Here is a 23,066-nt window from a genome sequence, read left to right on the forward strand (position 1 = left end):
ATCTTCAGTAGTTACTAAAATATCGCAGTTTTCGTATTTCTGAAAATTACCGTTATATGGGAGGTAGGCGTGGTTATTGTCCGATTTCGCCCATTTTCAATACCATCCGTCTTACGCCCAAGAGAAGTTCACGTACCAAGTTTCATTAAGATATCTCAATTTTTACTCGAGTTATCGTGTGCACAGACGGACAGACGGACGGACGGACGGACAGACAGTCACCGCTTAATCGATTTCTCTTTTCATTCTGATCATTTATGTATACATTTGTCTATATATATCTCGATTCGTTTTGCCTGTTACAAACAACCGTTATGTGAACAAAGTTATAATACCCTTGTGCACAAGTGCGCTCGGGTATAAAAAATAGGCACTTGGAAAGCGGTTTAAAAATTGGTTAAAAATATTAAAAATAATTATTTTTTTGTTGGATAATTTGCCGTTTGAATTGTTTTAAATTTGCCGTTTGAATTGTTTTTGATTTTGTCGTTTGATTGTGATAAGAAAGCTTCTTAGTTTTTTGAATTTTAAACATGGTGATTATTGTTTGTTTAAATTTCAAAGTGGTACATAAAGAAACCGGGTTTGCTTTTCTATTATATTATTATCCTTTTCTTCTAAAAATTATTGAACATTGAAAAAAAAATGGAAACATTTTTTTTTATTTAAAAAAAATTATTTTTTTTTCACTTCTTAGAACGGCAAAAAAGCGGCAAATTTTGACATAAAGCCTAGTCGTTTGTCTTTGAGTTTGGAGGGGTGCTTCGCTAACTTTATATAAAGTTAGCAAGACACCTTATATCTAAAAAAAAATACCAGAGCGACAAAATTATTTTTTCACAACTAATTAACGGCGAAAAAACGGCAAATTCTTGGGTATATGCGACATTTTTTGCTTGATGTTGTTTCGCTAACTTTATACACATAGTTTTTCTAATTATTGCACAATTTTAAATAACAAGAGGTAATTTTCGATTGATAATTTAAAAATTCATGTTTCTTATACTGTAATTCCAAGATTGTCGAATAAAAATACTAACAAAATTAAATAAAACTTCATTGATCTAGCATATTTAAGAGCATATTTTGGTAATTTATTGAGCTATTTATAGCGCTTGTACTGCACGATGACTTGTAAACCATTTCCGCTATTACTATTACTGTTGTTGTCGTTGTTGTTCTAGCGGCTATTACTAGATCCACCTGGCTTAGCTTTATCAGCTTAGATTTTCCCAAAGCGTTTTCTGAATTGTAGCTTTTCGTTTTGCACATACCTTTTTATTTTACATGGATCTTATTTGCCATTGTTTGATAAGAAACCCATATGAAATATGTAAACACAACTCGAAAATTCTTATCTTGGCATGTAAGGTACTTATCCCGTGTTGCAATGAGGTTGGATCCGCAATTTGGAATTTTCAAAATCTGGCTTCAGATTCGTAATCAGCGTGGCCAAAAACACCACTAAAGACAGACTCCTAAAAATGTAATAACTTTTTTTAAAAAATCATCCGCAATATTGAATCCGTCATTTAGACTTTTCCAAATCAGACTTCAGATTCGTAATCAGCGAGCCCAAAAAACACCCTAAAGAAAATTTCGTAAAAATGTAATAATGAATCTGTATAAAACATATTTTGAATATCCAGGAACAACAGTCAACTGATCTTACATCATTTTACTGTAACAAAGAAAATAAAACCAAACTATTAATCGATACCCAACCTACTGCACAAGTGTAAAGGATCGTTGAGAGTGCTTTTTAAAGTGTTCTTCTGTTTGCAGATCAACTTGGAATTAAGATTTAGTTGTATTCTTGGCTCGAAAGCGCTTCATTTATGACGTTAGGAACGCGAAAATTCGCTGCAATCCGATATTGTAAATGTAAATACTCGCTTAAAGATAATATGAATGCTGAATGTGCTTTTTACTTGGATCAACTTGAGCCAGATAAGGAAACCTTCCATACAATGCAAAAAAACTTGTTGACGTTTAGGGACACAACGGCAGGTTTTCTTTGAAGATTATGACGTGGAAAGAAAAATATGTGTGTGCAATCGAGTTTTTTGCGAAGCTTAAAACATATTGAATTTTCTGAATTGAAATTTTAAAAAATAATAATTTGTTATACTTATGAAAACTTAAATACGTAATGTAATAATACTTACTGTTTTGATTGACTATTGTTCGACTACTGCGAGTTGCCTTTTCTAGTCCAGGTATGTTGCAAAACTCATTTTTTTCAGCTACATCCGCTACTGGGAGGTGAATAGTAGAGTCATTACTGTTAACAGTAGCATTGCCGACTTTCAAATTGCGTACTTTTTCGGCCACCTCAATTAAAGGTTCGTCTGAGTCAGAAGACTCTTCATTTTTTATTAAGTCGCTGCACGTCATTGTATCTTGCATATCACTTGATAAAGATAGGTCAGCCTTTTTTAGGTCACTACCATTATTAAGAAGGTTGTGAGGTGCAGTAATAGTTCTGCTTGTTCGCATTCGTTTTTCTTCTGTAAGTTCCTCAGATTCCCGACGTTTTCGCTTATTTAAAGTACCAGGCACAGATATCGTACCCAGCTGTGGTGAACCATTGACTCCACATCCAGCGTTTTGTTGTGGGCTGGCGTTGTCACTTCTTAAAAGGGAATACTTATTGCTAGTAGCGACAGAAGGATTTGTAATTTCTTCTACCGATGTTGTCGTTGGACTTGCTTTATTTGCATCCAAGGGGCTCGCTAACCGACTACTAGCACGTGTGCGAATGCGACTACATTCAGATTCAATCTGAGTCGGAATTTCAATGGAAATAGGCGGAAAGGCAGAGTCTTGTCGTTGTGGTTGCAAAGACAATTCATGGCGGCTTTTTTGAAATTCAATCCCAACTTTATCTTCAATGTCAATTAATGCATTTCCTTGGCATTTAGATTCACGAATTTTATTTATATTTTCTGGAGCAAGATTGTAATCAGTAAATTTGATAGCAGGCGTATCATCATTGCAGATCGCTTGATTTTTTTTGCGATCATTTACTCCTATTTCCACTTTTTCTTCAAATGTTTTCCCAATAGCACATTGAGATTTACTTTCAACTTTATCATTTTTAAGTTCTCCATTAATAATTGTTTTCATTTTCGGAGGCGTAGTAGACCACGTACATTCGCTTTTCGCAAATGACAAAGAAGCCTTCGCAACTGTTCTAACAGGAGTTGACACGTTTGTTGCAGCATCCGAAAAATCTTCATTAAACCCTTCCATTTTGGCCAACGCGTTTTCCATTTCACCGCCTGCATAATCATGCAATGTATGCTTTCTTGACGAGTTTGAATTCAATTCTGTTTTATCTTCAATACTATCCTTTAATATTGGAGATGTCACTTCTATTAATTCTGAGTTTTCTTTCTTTGCCTCATTTACCGAAGAGTTTTTTAAAACTATTGATAAGGTGGCGGGTTTTTCAACGTTGCTTATTTGTTGTTGTATCGGACTGCTTGACGACTGTTGATGCGGGCTTTTTTCAGACAGAGCATCCATTGACTCAATACCACTATCTTCACCAGTACCATTGCCGTTGCCATGGCCAGGGGTGCCACTTCCGTTACTTGCAGGTGAATTTCGTAACATAACATTGGGTAGAGCAGATGAGGCAGTACTGATAACTAGGCCTTGACTACTAGAAACTATAATGCTACTAACGTTGGTACATCCATTGGTTACAGTCGTTGAAATCGTTGAACCAATTTCGCTTCGTGGAGTTTCTTGAACTTGTTTTTCAACACCAACTGTATTCGTCAAGGATGTTGGTAAGATGACTGTGGGTGATTTTACATCCGTAGGTTCATTTGTTCCTGTCGGCGAAGTATTATTTTCTGTTTTGACAACTAAATTTGTTTGTTCTGCCGTCGAATTCGGGACTGTCACTCGCTTTAGGGTTGTTGCGCTTGGCAACATGGTCGCCACTGCTACAATAGTCTGCTGGGCTGTATGACAATCATTAAGAGCCCCAAATTGTTGGGCTTGCTTATTTAACTGCTTTTGTTGATGCTTTTGAAGTTGAAGTTGTTGAAGCGCTGTTAAATAAGATGGCGGTTTATTAATTTTTGTCAGCGGTTTGCCGCCACCAACACCAACACCAACACCAACAGATGTAATCGTCGCCGCTGTCGCTAAACTCAAACTATTAATGACACGATTCGCTACATTTACAGAACTATCACTAGAACAGTTTATTGTGCTACTGTTCGATATTGCATTGAGTGTTATATTACCAGGCATACTTGGTAGAACTTTAGATGAATGTAGCTGCTGTTGGGTTAAAGTTACTGACCCTACATGTTTTTGATATTGCGACTGGTGCATCAGTTGAGATGGAAAACTTAACGTACCCGTATTTGTCGATCCAACTACTATACTTTTACTGCCACTTGAACCGCTGCCAGCTTTTGATTCAAGGGATTTAATTGCACTTATTGTTACTCCATTCTTGTTACCCAGGAAGGAAGGCTTTGCTGTTGACATCCCCACCATTGACGAGATAGACACCGATGGGGTTATAGTTGTAACTTCTCCGCTGGTAGTCGTTAGTGTTAGCGGTTGTGTTGACGTCATTACTGTCATGGATTTGTTGCAGTTTTCACTGTTGCTATTAAAAACTGATGACGTCGAAACCGTGGTTCCGTAGAGTGGCATTTTTTCTTGAGTCATATCCTCGGTAGCAACTTGGGATAGTTGTAAAGTCTGTAGCTTTAATTGCTTATTTGTTGTATGATTTAAATCATCTTCACTAACTCCACCCGATGCAACAGTTGGTATATTTAGCAAATGCGGAGGCTTTTTTTGATCTTTGCGAAAATTTTTAATAACAATTGAGTTTTTTCCACCTCTCAGACTGATGTGTAATGGAGGCACACGTAGTTCTTCTGTTGGAGTTTGTGCTACACTAACGGATGTTTGTGGAAGCGTAAAATTGTTGAAAGCAATTTGTTGATGTTGTATAGAATGAGATTGCTCTGTTTCAATTTGTTGTAAGGACGTTGGCGTGAGACTAGCATTTTTTATTATATTCATGTTAAGTTGAGTACTGGTGTTACTCTTACTTTGCGTCGCTGTACCTAAATTGTTGCTTGCAGAATCCGCCGATGATAAAAGCTTTGTTGAAGCAACAAAAGAAACATCTACCTTATAAGCCGGAGATATCGGCTCCTTCTTCTCCAACTTTAACCGCAATTTTATTTTTTCATTAGTATTAGGTATCTCAGCAGCATGAGCCCTTAAGCCTGCTAATGTGGATATCGGCCCTGATACTGTTGTAGCAGAAACTGATCTTGTACATAACAAAGCAGCAACCTTTGCTCTGGCATTTCCTTTTGTTTTTTTTTGCTTCGTAGCACCAGAGCTCATATTTACATCTTGTTTCCCATCTCCCACGCCGTTTTGCTGTTTTTCACGTAGTAAATTTGATTTTGATTTTCTCTGTGAAACGCCGCCAGTCGTCCCAACTGCACCTGTTATCGAAGTCGCCGGTGTCGTTATTGCAATTACATTTGGACGAGGTGATTTACTTGTACCGTATTCACCAGTGCTATTAACCGAAGTAAAAGATTTGTTAGACAACCGGCTACCATCTCGTTTTACAGGTTTGGCAATGCGATTCGATTTGGTTGAAAGTGACGAATCCGGGGAGCGTTCATTATCACTTCCCGTTCCGATAATGGTTCCATTGTTTTGATCATTCGCCAAAACTTTTGACACGGTGGTTCCACAAGAATTTGAGTCATCTGCTAAGAAAAGCGAGTTAGAAAAGTTTTCGTTTGGGTTATTAACATTTACGTCGTCTGATAAAGACGACTCAATATGTGGTTTTGTCGTTGTGGAACTCAATTGTAGTGTCTCTTGTTCTGCTTCAGTTTCACTATCATCGCTTTGCATTTGCTCCATTTCACCAGTTAGAGGATTTATAAGAAATTGCTTCTGGTTAGTTGAAGAAACTGAAGCAGCGCTATTTGAACGAAGATGATTTGCATCTACGACGCAATCTTCTTGCTGTGGAATCAAAGCTGCCCGTTGTTGCAGGTTAGCTTGCTGCAAAGGTAGTATTGAATGAGGGAATTGTTTTTGTTTTACTTGCAATTTCTGATTAGATTGGTTACTTTGCACATCTAAATTCTCTTTCGGCTTAGTTCCATTTTGTGGAATATTATTTTGTGGCAGTTGCGATGGACTGTTTTGAATTGACATACAGCTCTTGCTTCCTATGAATGTTGCTTGCTGCTCCATGTTTTGCGGTATTTGCACATTTTGCTGTGCAAACTGCATTGAGGTAAGTGTGACATTTGGAGATATTCGTGTTGCTTCTGCATCTAGGAGTGAAGATGCTGCGGCAGCTGTCTCGTCAAGATCTACACCCACGGCAGATAAATTTTCTTCAATTAGATCCAAGTCTAGATCCTTGGCATCTTGCAAAAGTGATTCCAGTTCATTTTTATCGTCCAAACTAAAAGAAGGATCTAAATCGCAGTTCAATGTCGGTAACAAAGCATCAAGATCATTTGGTGTCAAAGCTTCAAAATCTGTCAGCGTTATCAGAGGATCTGATAATCCATTTGATGCTGTAACATTATCTAAAGGAGGCACTCCCACTATTTCCACAAGTGTATCATCTTCAGAGCTGGTTACTTGGTCGATTATTTGCTGCTTCTGCGGATCTTGTTTAAGAACCTGTGATTGAAATTGATTATTATTGATCTGTTGCTGCTGCAGATTGTACTGCATTTGGTAACGAGTAAATTCCTGAAAACTGCTTTTCGTAACTGAATCCATTGCTTTGTTCAATGCAGGCCAACGTGACGTGCATGTTGCAATAGTTGTCTGACTATAATCAGGAGGTGGAGGCAATATATTTGTTATTATACCCCTACTACCAGTACTAGATCCTGTCGGGCACAAACTTGGCTCCAAAAATGCTTGTGTATTATGAAGAATGTTATCATTGTGGGATGATGCTGTTGGTGGTCCAATAATCGTTGACAGTTGTTTTTGTAATTGTTGTTGTTGTAATTGCATTTGGTGTTGAGGCTGAACTGGGATTTTATGTGCTTGGGGTGGGTGGGAGTGAGGGGATTGAACTGGCGTTGTTGAAGGAGACACTAGTTGTTGAGAGTGTGGACCCATTAATGGACTATGCATGGAATGGTGGCTAGAAACAGGTGAATGCGATTCAGTAGGCGACATGCCACCTGACGAAAGAAACTGATGTGTTTGTGGTTGTTTTTGCACCACCAACTGTCCTGAAATTCCATCACCAGGACGAACTTGTCGAATAAGTGTTTGCTGCTGTTGTTGTAAATTTGTCAACATGACTCCACCAACACCGGATGGCTGGGTCACTTGATGATGTTGCTGAGACTGTTGGAACGACGGTGCCTGCTGCTGATGTGGTATAAAACGATGAGATGGTACACCTCCTATCGAAACAGCAGCTGCCTGCAACTGTTGCTGGCGTTGTTGTCGCATAAAACTACCTTGCTGCGATAGTATATGCTGTGGTTGAAAGTTTGATTGATGTGGTTGGCTGAATAAATTACTTCCAGGAATCGTCATTATTTGTTGAGTTTGTTGCTGCTGTACACTCCGCATACTCGAATCCGCACTGGGGGATAAAGACAATGTGATGTGTGAAGATATACCCGCAGTAAATGGATTGTCGGAAACAGAATGTATCAGTTTTGAATGTTGTTGGCGTTTTTTTTGCTCTGTTATAACGCCAGTAGCTAATGACTGTGAACGCACAGATGTGCTCCCTAATTGCTGATTTTGGTTTTGAGATTGCTGGGGACCAGAACTCACCGATGATAATGACGACGGATTTTGATGTTGCATCAAAGGTGTTTGTGGCGATAATTTAGCTTGATTTGTAATAGTGCTCCCATCATTTTGTAATAAATTAACAAGTAGTGGTGATGAAATAGCTATATTGTTGGAAATTGTCGAAGAAGCTACCGGATGAGCTACAACTTGCTGTCTTGCAACTGCTTTGTGTAAGTAATTCTGCACTGATTTGTTCATTTGAGCGGCTGGTTCGCTCATGACGTTTGAAATTGTGCTCCCCATACCTGGATATGGGGGTGGAGGAGGTTGCAAAAACTGTGATTTATTACCGGATGTAATTGGTGATGTTGACAAAATCTCCGTGGTTGGAGAACTTTTATTATTTTTCAATCCCACCCCACTTCCAATCTCCATCTGCCCATTCTGCGGCGTCTGTAAAGTGAGTGAGCTGCTTGAAGGAAATGTTGGGCTGTTACTTACTAAGCAGTTGTTCATTGCATTTCCACGGCCCTGCAGCACACGAGCTTGTCTCATACTCACGAATGGATAATCGCGACCATTTGACCCACTATTTAAGGTTGAAGTCAGTGGTGGAACTGGTCCTTTGCCATCCATAGGGCACACAGTATTAGGAGGCTTAAATAGTGGCTGTTCTTGTACAAGGTGGCGCTGGGGATTTTGAAGATGAATAGTCTGCTGTTGCGCTTGCTGTTTTTGTAGAATGGCTTGAGCTGCGCTACTAGTACTTGGACCACCTAACAGCATATTGCGCCTTTCTTGAATATACTGATGTTGTTGTAATTGTGGTGGGGATACAACATCGTTGGTAGCTAAGCTTATATTTTCGGAGGGAGAATGGTATTGTATTTGTGATTTTAAAAATGCTACACTTGGAGATGTATCGGTAAGGCATCCCAACGAACTCCCTCCCGTTTCCAACAGCTGTGTAAAATTACCCAATTCGGCGATCGTCTTATTCACCATAGCTTCCTCTGCATTGTCTAAGAAAAAAGTTTGAAGAAAAGGTTAAAGATAGAAAATACCAAAGAATGAAACCGAACCCGTATCAGTTTAAAACCGTTTCGCTTTTCAAACCTTAAACCGAAAGCTTAAACTTTATTTTGACCTGAAAACGAACGAACCCGAAACCGTTTCAAGTACAGGAACAGCTTTCAATCGGTTTCGAAAAAAATCAGCTACAGGACCTGGCTCGAGATCCCGAATCACGGCAGTACCGAGCCCTTTTTGGAGTTCCGAAATCCCAGTATCAAGCCCTCGGGATCCCGGGATATAATTTAATTTACTACCAAATTAAAATAAACGAAATTCAGACACTGTGGCATACAAGAATTATAAAATGCAGCCCTACAAATAATCAAATAAAATATTACAGTTCTAACACTACTATTAATATAATAATAATAATAGATTGGCGCTTACACATATGTTAGTGTTTGGCCGACTACGAACGGCGATTGTATTTTTATGATAAGCTGTTTTTCATAGCAGAAATACACTCGGAGGTTTGCCATTGCCTACCGAGGGACGACCGCTGTTAAGAAAAAACCTTTTCTCTATATTTTTTGCGATGTTGCTTTGACCAGGGATTGAACCCAGGCGTTGCGGAGTGGAATCGCGCACTGCTTACCACTACACCACAGCGGCCGACACTACTATTATTCTATGTTATATTACACCGTGCGACAAAAACCAAAAATTATTAAAACACACGGAAAAATCAATGTATTCACAAAACTAGGAGCCAAATATAGTATAACTGCGTTTTTAACTTTTCTCTCTGACATCAGGATTGTTTTTTAAAGGACTTGAAATTTCTTGGATGGGATTGAATAAAAAAAATATTTAAAAGATTTCGTGCATTGTAGAGTAACAATATGGGTATCAGTTAAAAGGAAAAATTCTATAAAATTAAAAAAACAATTTATTTTTTGTTGCACCAGGACAAATAAATGTTGAAAATGTCCTTTTAAAACTTTATAATTGAATATCCTTGGAAATTTCCAATATTTATTAAAAAAAAAAACTTATGACAAGGACTAATATATAAACTACCACATGCTCGAATTTCGTCCTTCTAACTTTATTAGATTTAGATAAAAAAAATTTACTCTTCTCTTTATAAAGTAATGACTACGGGAACATGGATCGGAAGTTCGGCCTTTCCGACCATGATCAACGGCCTGTAAACAGCGCGGAGCGGAAACTAGGTCTTTCCGCCCGCCGCACACAAAAGTAGACTGGAGACAAGGCCTCGCCAGCTACCCAAATTGCTATTGTATCCCATTATTATCTTTACAAGTTAATATTTATAATTATTTCACTCTGTAATGTATCATACATACTTAAATATCTAAATCTTTTTATCCCAATTGTCTGTAAGAAAACATTTTTTTGTAGACTAAATAAATAAATAAATAAATAAATATTGATAGTTACAACATACATAAATGAGGATACTAGAATCATTACACTGTACAGCACTTCGTTGGGTATTGGACCAAACCAATTTTTTTAAGAGATTGAATCATAGGTAAAAAAAAGTAATTTCTCCGTTTTTCGAAGTTAGCCTCCGAAATTGAGATATGGGCCTTCGAAGTTCGAAATAGAATCTTTGGTAAAAAATTATTATTTTTTATTATATGTAAATAACTAAAAAACTAAAAATACAGTCGTAGACCGCCTTTTGCTCTTATTTAAATGGGTTATAACTTTTTTTTGCAAACTTATATTACAGGTGGTATAAAGGGGCAAAGGTCGGGTCTTCGAAAAATTAAAAACCTTATATTTCAAACAATTTTGAACTGATTTTTAAAAAGTTGGTATCGTTGTAAACGTGATTAGACCCCTTTCTTCTCCTCTGATATGCACATTTGTATACTTTGTATGTAAAACTCTGAGAAAAAACATTTAAAAGGAAAAAATACCTTTTTTATAAAAAAAAAAATTAACATTAAATTAATTGGTGTCGTTGTAAAGGCGATTGAACCCCCTTTCTTCTGGTGTGCATATTTGTATACTTCGTGTACAATAATTTGAGAACAACCATTTGAAGGCAAAGAATACATTTTTTTTTTTATAAATAAAAATATTTTAAACAAAAAAAAATGACTAACCGATTTTTAAAACATTGGTATTGGTTGTAAAGGCTACCAGAAAACTTATACTTTCTTAAACCCAAAAATTTCGTTTTATGTACACAAAAAAAATATAATTAAAACCATTTTTCCCCTCTATATAAACTCCTGTCCCCTAGATGAAAGGCTACGCCTTTGTATACAAAACAATTAAAGTATTTAAACTGTAGATATATTATACGGCCAGTTTGGCCTTTTAGAGCGCATACATGGTTCCATTATAATGATGCCAGTATCTTCATTTATGTATAATGTAACTATCAATATCTTATAAAGAGAAGTGTAAATTTTTTTTATCTAAAACTAATAAAGTTAGAATGACGAAATATGAGGATGTGGTAGTTAACATATTACCCCTTGACATATTTCTTTTTTTTTTCAAAAATAAATATTAGAAGTTTCCAAGGATATTCAAGGAGAAAGTTTCAAAAGGACATTTTCAATACTTATTCGTCCTGGTGCACCCAAAAATTAATTTTTTTTCTATTCTACAGAATTTATCCTTTTAGTTGATACCCATATTGTTACTCTACAATGCACCGCATCTTTTGATTTTTTTTTTATTCAATCATATTCTAATTTCAAAGTCCTTTTAAAAAAATCCTGACGTCAGAGGGTAAAACTAAAAACGCAGTTTTACTATATTTGGCCCCCAGTTTTGTGAATATATTGATTTTTTCGTGTGTAAAATTCACTGTCGCACGGTGTTATATATATCATATATATGAGGCATTCTTTTTCATATCGGACACCAAATTTGGTGTCAGAATTTCGATTGGCTTCACATTTTTCCTTTTTTCTTCGGATATGTGATCTGTCAAATTTTGGATCTTTTCGTGATTCTGACTAAATAATCATGTACTTCTTCAAATTGTTATATCTCGGGTTCTGTTCATCGTAGAGACTTCATTGTTGACTCTCACAAAACGAACCACCTTGTAATAAAAAACTCAGTGCGTGAAGTCCCTACGCGCGGAAGAAGTGAAACCTAATTGAGGAAATGCCAGAAAGAAAGAAATGTGCGATCTAATCTGTAATTTCGATATACTGCCGTGGTCAAATCAGTTAAATTTTTGATACGCCGTTCCAAAATAATATTATTATTATTTTGAAGATTAGCAATAGCTATAGACCAGAGGTTCCCAAACTTATTCTTCTCGTAGACCCTTTCCAAAACTGGTTTTGGTGGAGCCCTGGAGCTATATTTCAAAAATTTTCCCAAAGCTCTTAAAAAAATTTTAAGATTAGATCTCACGATGGAAATTTGCATCACCGCTAAGCTCCAAACCTAAATTCGGAGTGGCAAAAAAAGAGGTATATTTGCTTGTGTTATATTTATTGAAATATTGTGATAACACACTTGCAAGTTTTAAAATTTCGCTCTGAGGAGTCATATGTTTTAAGAAAACTCCGATCGCTAGTGTTTTTACATTCTCTTCACCATAAACTCCTCACATTTTCGGCTCATTCTTGAATTTTCATGTGGTGTATTTGTAAAATAGTTTATTTGTGTGTTTCTATGGCATCACTTTAAGTTTTATCACTCAAAAGTTTTAAAGTGATGCGAAAAATATTTATCACTCACTGCTGCTTTAATGAGTTTATCAACGATGAAAATTACTGTTATGAAAGCTAGATAAGCAAAAGAGGCAGAACGCTCTTTTATGAGAAGTAATATTTTGAGTGGCATGGGTGTGATGAATTTAGTTACACAACGTTTTTTCTTTTTTAACTCACAAAAGAGGAAATCAACATTGATTGCTTTTGAACTGAGTTGTAGTGAGGAGGAAGATGGAAGTTTTATTCCTCAGTGGGGAGTTTTGGCGAACTCCGTCTTAAAAAAACACTTTTTTTGGAGGAACCAGACAAAAAACAACGCGTGCAGAAAACAGCACTCAGACTACATTGTGCTCCTTTCATGTCCATTTTAATTTTTGTTAAATCTGCACGATTTACGAATAAACCTAAGCAGAAGGTTGGGTGTAGAGCTCAGATATTCGTCTCTCAACACATCGCGGCCAAATGTCTTTATACCTAATTCTTGCAAAACCGGAACAGAAGCACACTAAGAGCAAAGCAAGATGGTTATGTTTACTAACATCGAGACTTGCATTGCCAAAACTAGTTTGTAAGTACTTAATTAAAAGGCTAACTAATGCCTTAAGTACAGCTTGGCTGCCACCGCAGATACGTAACGTCTTTCCTCTCCACCTATTTTCCACCTCGTAGTCCATGGTCCCCATTAATTTCGAAAAAGACCGCAGAACTTGCCCAGAGTCAGTTTTGGAGCCATCAGTGAAGATTCGACAATGTGTGAGTCCGGGGTGAGAGCTGGAATTGAGCCAGCAATGACACTCAGTGACCTCAACATTATAGAATCTCTTCAACAAAGGTAATGGTAGCGTATCCTGTGTCATTGAAAACTGTTGGAAATAAATACCTGTGGCAACACTTCCCATCACTATTTCGTTATCCTCATCTCTTCTTCGTTCTATTCAGTTTATATTCTTTTTACATTCATTCAAATATTCAGTCTGTTTCAATAAGGCAAACCAAGAGGTTATGGGGCCAGCGCTTTGATGTATGTCGGCATTCTTAGTTGTGAAATAGACTTGCGGGGACACTTTGCTGTGTGTCAGCATTCAATTTTAACTTGTAAAATAGACTTGCGTGGACGCTTTGCTGTGTGTCAGCATTCAATATTAACTTGTGAAATAGACTTGCGCGAACGCGTTGCTGTGTGTCAGTATAGCGAAATACTGTACGTCGGTATTTAAAATACATAACCACAAATAATTTGAAATAGTTCAAAAAACAATTCAACTGTCCGTCGGTGCACTAAAGCTGAAATAAAATGAGTGAGTTTTTCCAAATCGAGAAATTGGATGATTCCAATTACGCATCGTGGTCGGTCCAGATGAAAAGTGTCCTGGTACACTCCGAACTGTGGGGAGTGGCGTGTGGCCGTGAGGTCAAATTGGAAACAATGACAAGTGCGGAAAAAGTGGAGTTTGATACCAAAAATGAAAAAGCATTGGCCTCAATTTTACTATGTGTAAAGCCGTCACAAATAAACCATGGGAAGCATTTAGCATGCGCAAAGGTTGCGTGGAATAAGTTCGGCGAAATACACCAGCCAAAAGGGCCTGCGCGAAAAATTATGTTATTTAAAAAACTATTGCAACTTAGTATGTCTGAGGGGACTCTTGTTACAAATCATTTAAATGAATTTTGTGCAATTCGGGAGGGTCTCGCAGCAATAGAAGTAGAAATTCCAGAGGAAATGCTTGTGATAATTTTATTATCAAGTTTGCCGGCGCGAGAATTTTGTTGTTGCAATGGAAACACGGGACGCATTGCCATTATTTAATGTATTGAAAGTAAAGTTGCTGGAAGAAGGTGCTAGGCAAGGTGCAAGTGTAGGAAAGTACGAAAAAAGTACAGAAGTGCTTATGCAAGCTAAGACATGCGCGTCTGGTAATTTCCAGAACAAAAACAGTGCAAGCGGTGCAAACGGTTTAAGGAGCAACAACAACAAGAATAGTAAGAACAGTAAAAATTTCAAGTGTTTCAATTGCGGTCGGCGTGGACATTTCGCAGCGGCGTGTAGACAGCCGAAAAAGAGTGAGGGTAAGCAAGAAAGCAATAGTGTTGAGCGGTCTTGTTTTATGATGAATACAAAAACTTCTAAAAGGAATGTGTTGACGACGCACACATGGTGCGTTGACAGCGGCGCAACTTCGCATTTGTGCTGCGACCGCAGTTTGTTTAGAAACTACACGAACGCAAGTGAAACAAGTAAGAAAGTCTAAGTTCGGGTGGAGCCGAACATTAAATACCCGGCGCAAGTATTAAATATATGTTTTTTCACCTTTCCGAAAGCTACCGCTAGATGGTAAGCCGGGGTGTATCACTTTTGAGTAAATTAGCGTCCTTAAATTTCGAAATATTGCAGTTTCAAGCATTTCTGAAATTTACCGTTGTATGAAAAGCGGCCGTAATTTTAGTCCGATTTCAATAATTTTCAACGTTTTGCTTTTATGTGGCAAGCACAATAAAAATACTGAGTTTGATACAAATTGGTAGAACGGTTACCGAATACATATATGTGATCATAAGTGGGCGGTGCCACGCCCATTTTCCAAAATTTTACCATAAACGTATTTCTTGGTAAAGAATTGTTGCAAGCATCAATTTTGAATAAATTAGCTTCAATATTTACTGATTTATCGAAGATTTTGTATTTCTCTAAATTACCGTTATATGGGATGTGGGCGTGGTTATTGTCCGATTTTAAAAAGTTTCGGCGGTTTTTTATGCTGTACCAAGGCCAACAACTGTGCCAAGTTTGGAAGAAATTGGTGCAGCGGTTACCAAGATATACACATGTAACCATAAGTGGGCGTGGCTACGCCCATTTTCCAAAAATTTATAATATTCTTATTTTTCGTCTGAAAATTATTGTAAATATCAATTTTGAGTGAATTATCTTCAGTAGTTACTAAAATATCGCAGTTTTCGTATTCTTGAAATTACCGTTATATGCGAAGTGGGCGTGGTTACAGTCCGATTTCACCCATTTTCAATACCAACCTACCTTGCATTAACATACCAAATTTCGTTGAGATATCTCAATTTTTTGCTCGAGTTATCATGTACACGGACGGACGGACAGACGGACGGACAGACATACATGGCTTAATCGATTTCTCTATTCATTCTGAGCATTTATGTATACATTTGTCTATATCTATCTTGATTCGTTTTGCCTGTTACAAACAACCGTTATGTGTACAAAATTAATATACCCTTGTGCACAAGTGCGCTCGGGTATAAAAATATGGTTGGCAGGAGGCCAATGTATTGACGCAGTAGGCCGTGGCGACGTCGATGTCGGTGGTACAGTGGTTACATTGAAAAATGTGTTGTATGTACCGGCTTTGCAGGGTAACTTTGTGTCTGTGAGCAAAGCAATAGAGAATGGGCATACAGTGACATTTGAGCGTGATTGTGTCGAAATCAAAAACAACCAAAATTGTGTGCTATTGAAAGCGTTCAATGATAACGGACTTTTCATGTATAAGAGTTACCAGAACAACTGTTTTAGTACAATGTTACTAAAGGATGCAGGGAGTAATGCATTTAAGTGGCACAATCGTTACGGACACGTGAATTTTAATTGTTTAACAGACATGGCAAGTAACCAATCAGTGTTTGGGTTGAAGCTCGGCAAGGTACCGAATGAAATTGTGTGTAAGACATGTGCAAAGACTAAAATAAATGTTAAACCCTTTGCTCAAGCGTCAGAAAAGCGTGCAAAAGAGTTGCTTTCTGTTGTGCATAGTGACGTTTGTGGACCAATAAATTGCACATCAATCGGTGGCTCGCGTTATTTTGTCACTTTTATTGACGATAGGTCGCGATATATGTGTGTGTACTTTTTAAAAACTAAAGATTCTGTTTTTGAGGCATTTAAAGAGTACAAAGCAATGGCAGAAAAGCAAACCGGGTATAAAATTAAAAACTTGAGAAGCGATAACGGTCGCTAATACATTTCAAATGTGTTTGATTTCTATTTAAGGCAAAACGGTATAATGATACAGTTGACTGTGCCCTATACTCCGCAGCAGAACGGGGTGGCAGAACGTGCAAATAGAATATTGGTTGAAATGGCTAGGGCAATGTTAGATTATGCGAAACTTGGCGAGCATTTTTGGGCGGAGGCAGTAAAAACGGCTGCATATATTCGTAATCTTACTGTAACAAAAATCCTCGTGAACAAAACTCCACATGAGCTGTGGTCGGGCATGAAGCCCAGTGTATCGCATTTTAAAGTATTCGGTTCGACGGCAGTGGCCCTCGATAAAAGAATATCAGAGACGTTTCGCGCTAAAGGTAAAGAATGCATTATGATCGGCTATTCAGAAGTTAGTAAGGGTTATCGTCTGTACGATCAAGAAAGCAGAAAATTTATGGTCAGTCGTGATGTAATATTCATCGAAAAGACTCATATTAGTCAGCAGTCAGAAACAAAACTCATCGATTTCAGCGAAGGTGAACTGGAGGGCGTGGTGTTGCCCACAGACACAGTGCAGCTACAGCGTAATTGCAACGATGTTGAAATAACAGATACCCAATCGATGAACAGTGAAGGTGTAGAACCAGAGCAAACGATGATCAGTGAAGGTATAGAACCAGTTCAAGGTGAAGACGGAAGCAACAATGTGCGAGATACAGTGGTGATTGGTCGAGGTCGGCCAAGACTTTTGCGTACGGGAGCGAGAGGACGTCCGAGAAAACAATACAACGAGCTGAATTTAATGTGTGATGTTTCGGTGGAGGCGCCGAACAGTGTCGAGGAAGTGTTTAGCAGCAATCATTGTGGCGAATGGAAAGCCGCGATGGAGAAGGAGTATGCAGCACTCGTTAGAAATGACACTTGGACACTTACTGATTTGCCACAAGGTCAAAAGGTGGTAGGTTGCAAGTGGGTGTACACGATTAAACGTGATAAGCTCGGTGACGTAAAACAATTTAAGGCGCGTTTGGTAGCAAAGGGCTGCAGTCAACGATACGGTATAAACTATTTTGAGACATTTTCCCCTGTCGTCAGATACGCCAATATTCGAATGGTTATTGCAATGGCAGTGGAACATGGGTTGTACCTAAACCAGATGGATGTGTCGTCAGCATATCTAAACAGCGAATTACATGATGAGGTGTATATGCAGCAACCAGAGTGCTTCATCGATAGAAGGTATCCAGATCGCGTTCTGAAACTAAAGAAAACTTTATATGGTCTAAAACAAAGCGGTCGTGAGTGGAACACAAAGTTAGATGTTGTACTTCATGAGATGGGATTTAAGCCATGTCCCAGCGAGCCATGCATTTACATATACAAGAGGTTCGAAATGTGTAACGAACTTGATTGCAGTGTATGTGGATGATTTAATCATCGCGAGTTCCAGTAAGTCAGAACTAATCCAGATTAAAGCTGACATAGCAAATAAGTTTGAAGTCGTAGATGGTGGTCAGCTAGCGCATTTCTTGGGCATGGAAATTGATCGTGACGGCGAAACTAAGAGTGTAACGTTGTGTCAGACGCAGTATATATTAAGGTTGCTTAAAGACTACAATATGGAAGATTGCAGAGACGTTGCAACTCCACTAGATGCTGGGTTTAAGGTGCATTGCAATAACGAAGCGTGCAGGAAAGTTGATAAAGTGGTGTACCAATCAATAGTAGGAGCGCTAATGTATTTAGCAATTTCATCTCGTCCCGACATCCTACATTCGGTTAGTCGGTTATCGCAGCGTAATACTGATCCGCATGTAGAGCACGAAGCAGGAGTGAAACATTTGCTACGGTATTTGAAGAAGACGGCAAATTATAAGTTGCACTACGTCAAAACGGGCAAGACCATAGAGGGCTTTGCAGATGCCGATTGGGGTAGTGACCCTAGTGACCGTAAGTCTTATACAGGTTATGCATTTGTAGCAGCTGGAGGCGTATTTTCTTGGGAATCCAAGAAACAGAGCGTTGTAGCTCTAAGCAGCACAGAGGCTGAGTATATCGCGTTATCTGCTGCGGCAAAAGAAGCAGCCTACATTAATAAGCTTCTGAAAGAAATGGGTTTTGGGCAGAGTGAACCAATGGTAATAAGCAATGACAATTTGAGTTCGCAATGTCTGGTGAAGAATCCAACATATCATGCACGGAGTAAACACATCGACATTAAGTTTCATCATATCCGGCAGATGTACAGCAAAAATGAAATAGATTTAAATTACACTTCAACAAACAATATGATGTCAGATATGTTAACGAAAAACTTACAAAAGTTAAAGCATGTTAAATTCTTTATCCTCATCTCTTCTTCGTTCTATTCAGTTTATATCTTTTTACATTCATTCAAATATTCAGTCTGTTTCAATAAAGCAAACCACATGGGCTCAAATCTCTGCCACCAGCAATTTCCGCCTCGCCCCACTCAGTGTTATACCAACCAGGATTCGGATTTGCCTCATTTTCATGCGCAAGAGTAGAGCTGCAAGCAAACGAGGACTTCATTAGCTCTGCCCTCGTGCGCGCGTGGTTGCGAGGGAGGCACTCATTTGCAGCAGCAGACGAGCGAGGCAAATGAGGCAAGCAGATTAGACAGGCAAACGGATTGTTTGGTCAGAAAAAAATTACGAGATAAAAATTACATCAACTAAGAATTTCGAGTTACGCATTATATGTACACATGCAGAGAGGTATGTATATACACATATGTATGTATTTATTTATGCATATATTCTCATGCACAGAAGAATAGATGCGTGCTATTTTGACCAGTTTTCTCTAGGTACATATATATGTACATACGCACGTTAAAAGTATGCTTTCTGCAGTGAAGCTTGGCAGAGAATGCTTTGGCTACTAAATTATCATATCAACGACAGATACATTAATATTTGATATCAATAATTGCATAAAAATGATATTCTTGCCCTAATTTGATTCTTCTTCGCTGTAACCGCCTAAGAGATTTTGACCGAGTTCAGTAAAGCACGCCAGTCGTTTCTCTTCTGTGCCAACTGACGCCAATTGGAAACGCCAAGTGAGGCTTTGCCTTGTTTTTTCACTGGAAGTGGGTTTTAAGTAGCGGGTCCCAAACCCAGCGCATAACCCATTGCTGGGACGGGGGTGGTTTCGCAACCAAATACACGTTTATACAGCGAGCCGCTTGCTCTAGGCAGACGCTTGCAGCCGCACCTACTGGTAAACAGACGCTGCAGACTTCAGTGAGCCCTTAAACCGAATAAGTCGGACTGGCCCTACCGAAGCTCCCTCTCTTTCTAACGTGACCCAAGGCTCCACTCGGTTACCGCATCTTGCACATGGGTTGCCCACGTTGCCCAGAGTGCGCGAACAAGGACGCAAGAGTCGGGATTGAGTATAGCCATGCAACTGTAACTGCATACCCAGCGCAACGACTATACCTACGGTTACCATATTTATAAAAGCCGAATACGGGACAAAAAATTATTTTGCAAATTTTGTCCACACTGTTTTCCCTGAAAGAGTATCCTTGTAGTAACATCACAAATTTGTAGTATAATTTTCTCGGGATTTTTACCCCATAAAATTTGTTAAAAAAATTCGTTAAATTTTAGTATCAGAAAGTGCAATTTTAAGTCGGTAAATGTTGGCAATTTTTTTTTTTTTTTTTTTTGTTGACAGTGTTACGCTTTTTTTTCATACAAATTATGTATGTTCGGCCTTCTTTGTTGAAAGAGAAGCAAATGAGCAGCACTTTCCATTCGCACTTTATTAAACTCAATTTTAATGAGTTACAAAACTGCAACCCATTTTTTTTTTCTAAAGATTCTAATTAAAAAGTTTGAAATTTTGGTGAAACATTGCAGAATTAATTTTATAGTTTTTCTTAGGAAAAGAGCTTTACTTTAATAAAATAAATAATAAACATTAAATAAACTAAAGAAAACTAGCCACAACTTACTAAAATGTCGGGTCTCAATTTATATTTTGGTCACTGTATTTATTCTTCGATTCGAATCACAGGCATTCAGATTAGAAAATAATAACTGTTTATAAAGAAAATTGCCATTATATACCAAAATCACTTAAAACTCGTTCATAGGCAAGCCATTTTAATGAGCTGTAAGGCTTCGGAGCGCCGAATACGGGACAAATACAGGACATTAAAAGAATTACAGAACATTTGGCGTCCCGTATAAAATAAATAAATTACCAGGACAATGGGTCAAAAAAGAGGACTGTCCCGTATAATACAGGACGGATGGTCACCGTAACTATACCCCATTGCACCCCATTTGATTAAAAGGAAAAAACATTTCACATAATTTTATTCATTTGCAACAGCTGACGACCGACGCACGCGATCTTTGTGCTTTGTGTTGGCGTTAGCGTTGCCAAATTTTGGCTATTTGGACGGCTGCAGTGAAATGCAACGCCAACACAACGCCAAAGTCGTAGGTATGTGGACCGGCCTCTATTCTTTGTTTACCCAAATTTTCCCATATATGGGCAAATCTAAAAAACAGGTAACCTTGGTGTTATTTAGCTTTATTTTCACTGTTGGAAAATATATCAAGCTGGTTGCTTTTGGATATACAGTATATTTTGCTTAGCTGCACATCCTTCTTTGCACGAAAAACTTGTGCACGTAACCGAAAAAGGCACTTAAGCGAATTTTCTGTGCCGTATATTTTCTTTACTACTTCAATGAGGAAGGTATCCGAATCCCTATGAAACCAAATGTTGGCGGAGCACTTACCATCTAGAAATTAGTGCAAGCGAAATTTTTACCGAATGTTATCTTATTATCTATATAACTACATAAATTGAAAGCCATTTTCGTTGTTCTGAGAGATGAGCAAAATAAATAAAAGGTTGTAAAATTAGGTAATTGTAGGGCCAGTGCAGGTAAACGTAATACTTTCATTGATAATTGATACTAGTCGCACAATTTTTAAGGGAGGTATCGCCAATGTGCAGGTATGTTGAATGCATCTATCGGAACAGTTTCCTTATAAATGTTAAAAAAAAAAACTTTTTAATATACAACGCTTTTATAAATGGACTAAAAAGTAGAAAATAATATTTCTCAGTCCCATAGAATTTGTTTTGATAACTTTTGATTTTGAAATTTTAGCAAAAGTCGTTATAACCAACTTATGAGATTGAAAATGAAAAGCGTGGGGCGCATATAATAGCCACCTGAATTGATATGAAGGGTAATATATGTTCATATGTATGTGGATATATGAATAACGACCGCTTAAAATCGATCTCAAATTTGTACTTTCGCTGAAGAAATTTTAGGTCTATGTTATGTAGTTTGCCTATTGTCAATTAAATATAATGCTTTGTATTGCATGCGTCCCACGCTTTTCATTTTCAATCTCATAAATTGGTTATAACGACTTTTGCTAAAATTTCAAAATCAAAAGTTATCAAAACAAATTCTATGGGACTGAGAAATATTATTTTCTACTTTTTAGTCCATTTATAAAAGCGTTGTATATTAAAAAGTTTTTTTTTATATTATTTATTTTCTACTTTTTTGTCTTGTCTGTATAAAATTTTGCGATAGATATTAAAATAATTCAACGATATTAATAGAAAGGTGCACACACATGCATTTACATATGTATGTACATACAAACGAGCACCAATTAATTTTATTTAAAGAAATGGAGTGTCGTCTATTTCCGCTGTAGCGAACGTAGTACATAGGGCGACATCTAGATGTCATCTACCTCGCCCTATTCACTACAGATGTCGCCCTATGCACTAGACTTTTTATAGGAACTTTTAAAGAAATGGCGTGTCGTCTATTTCCGCTGTAGCGAACGTAGTACATAGGGCGACATCTAGATGTCATCTACCTTGCCCTATTCACTACAGATGTCGCCCTATGCACTAGACTTTTTTATAGGAACTTTGCAAAGCAAAGGTTTTATGGTGTTGGACACACAACATTGAAAGTTTCTGGATCCACAACATTGAAAGTTTCTGGAGCCACAACATTGCAAGTTGATAAAAGCGTTGTAATAATGCTTTTGATGCGTAGGTATCTTAAATATGCACTTAAGCATAGAGGCAGCAAAGCAAAATATAGTGTAATTCATTGACGTATACTTGAAGCCTCAAAAAAAATTTGGATCAATTTGCTGCATAACCTTTGAATTATAGGTGTTTAGATTTAAAAAAATTATGAAAACAAGTGAATTTTTTATCTAATTTTTAAGAGGGGCAAAATTAATTATATGTCATAACTTTTGAAGCACACCATATTCTGACTTGAAATTTAATGGGCATTTAGCACTTATGTGTATATTTCATATGTAGTAGGTAAGAAAAGTATGCATTACAAAATAACGAAATGGCAAGTAAGTCAAAGTCTGTAACTCCACATTCCACAATTTTCAAAATTTTCGGTTTATCACGTATAGTTTTTGAAGCATTTAATTTTAAGAACTTCTTAAGTATGTGTTGTATTCTACAAACAATTACGAATACTTTGATATCTTTGCAAGAGGTGTGCTTTTAGAATA

General features: G+C 37.5%; 1 protein-coding gene across 3 annotated transcripts in view; it reads right to left on the reverse strand.

The window, feature by feature from the left end:
* The window catches only part of Ncoa6 (Nuclear receptor coactivator 6), a 106,717-nt gene that overhangs the window by 12,107 nt on the left and 71,544 nt on the right, over positions 1 to 23,066 (reverse strand). For 2 of the 3 annotated variants that reach the window (XM_017612431.1, XM_017612430.1), the window contains exons 3-4: positions 2,169 to 8,825; positions 1,056 to 2,094 (exon numbers count right to left, since the gene is read on the reverse strand). In XM_017612431.1, the coding sequence (XP_017467920.1) occupies positions 1,937 to 2,094; positions 2,169 to 8,825 (6,815 nt within the window). In that variant the 3' untranslated portion in view covers positions 1,056 to 1,936. Of the gene's footprint in view, positions 1 to 1,055; positions 2,095 to 2,168; positions 8,826 to 23,066 lie in introns of those variants that run through there. The other variant, XM_017612432.1, reaches the window with a different exon arrangement.

This window comes from Rhagoletis zephyria, unplaced genomic scaffold (genome assembly GCF_001687245.7).
Source record: "Rhagoletis zephyria isolate East Lansing unplaced genomic scaffold, Rhagoletis_zephyria_1.1 Rzeph_scaffold_00538, whole genome shotgun sequence".
Taxonomy (NCBI): Eukaryota; Metazoa; Arthropoda; class Insecta; order Diptera; family Tephritidae; genus Rhagoletis; species Rhagoletis zephyria.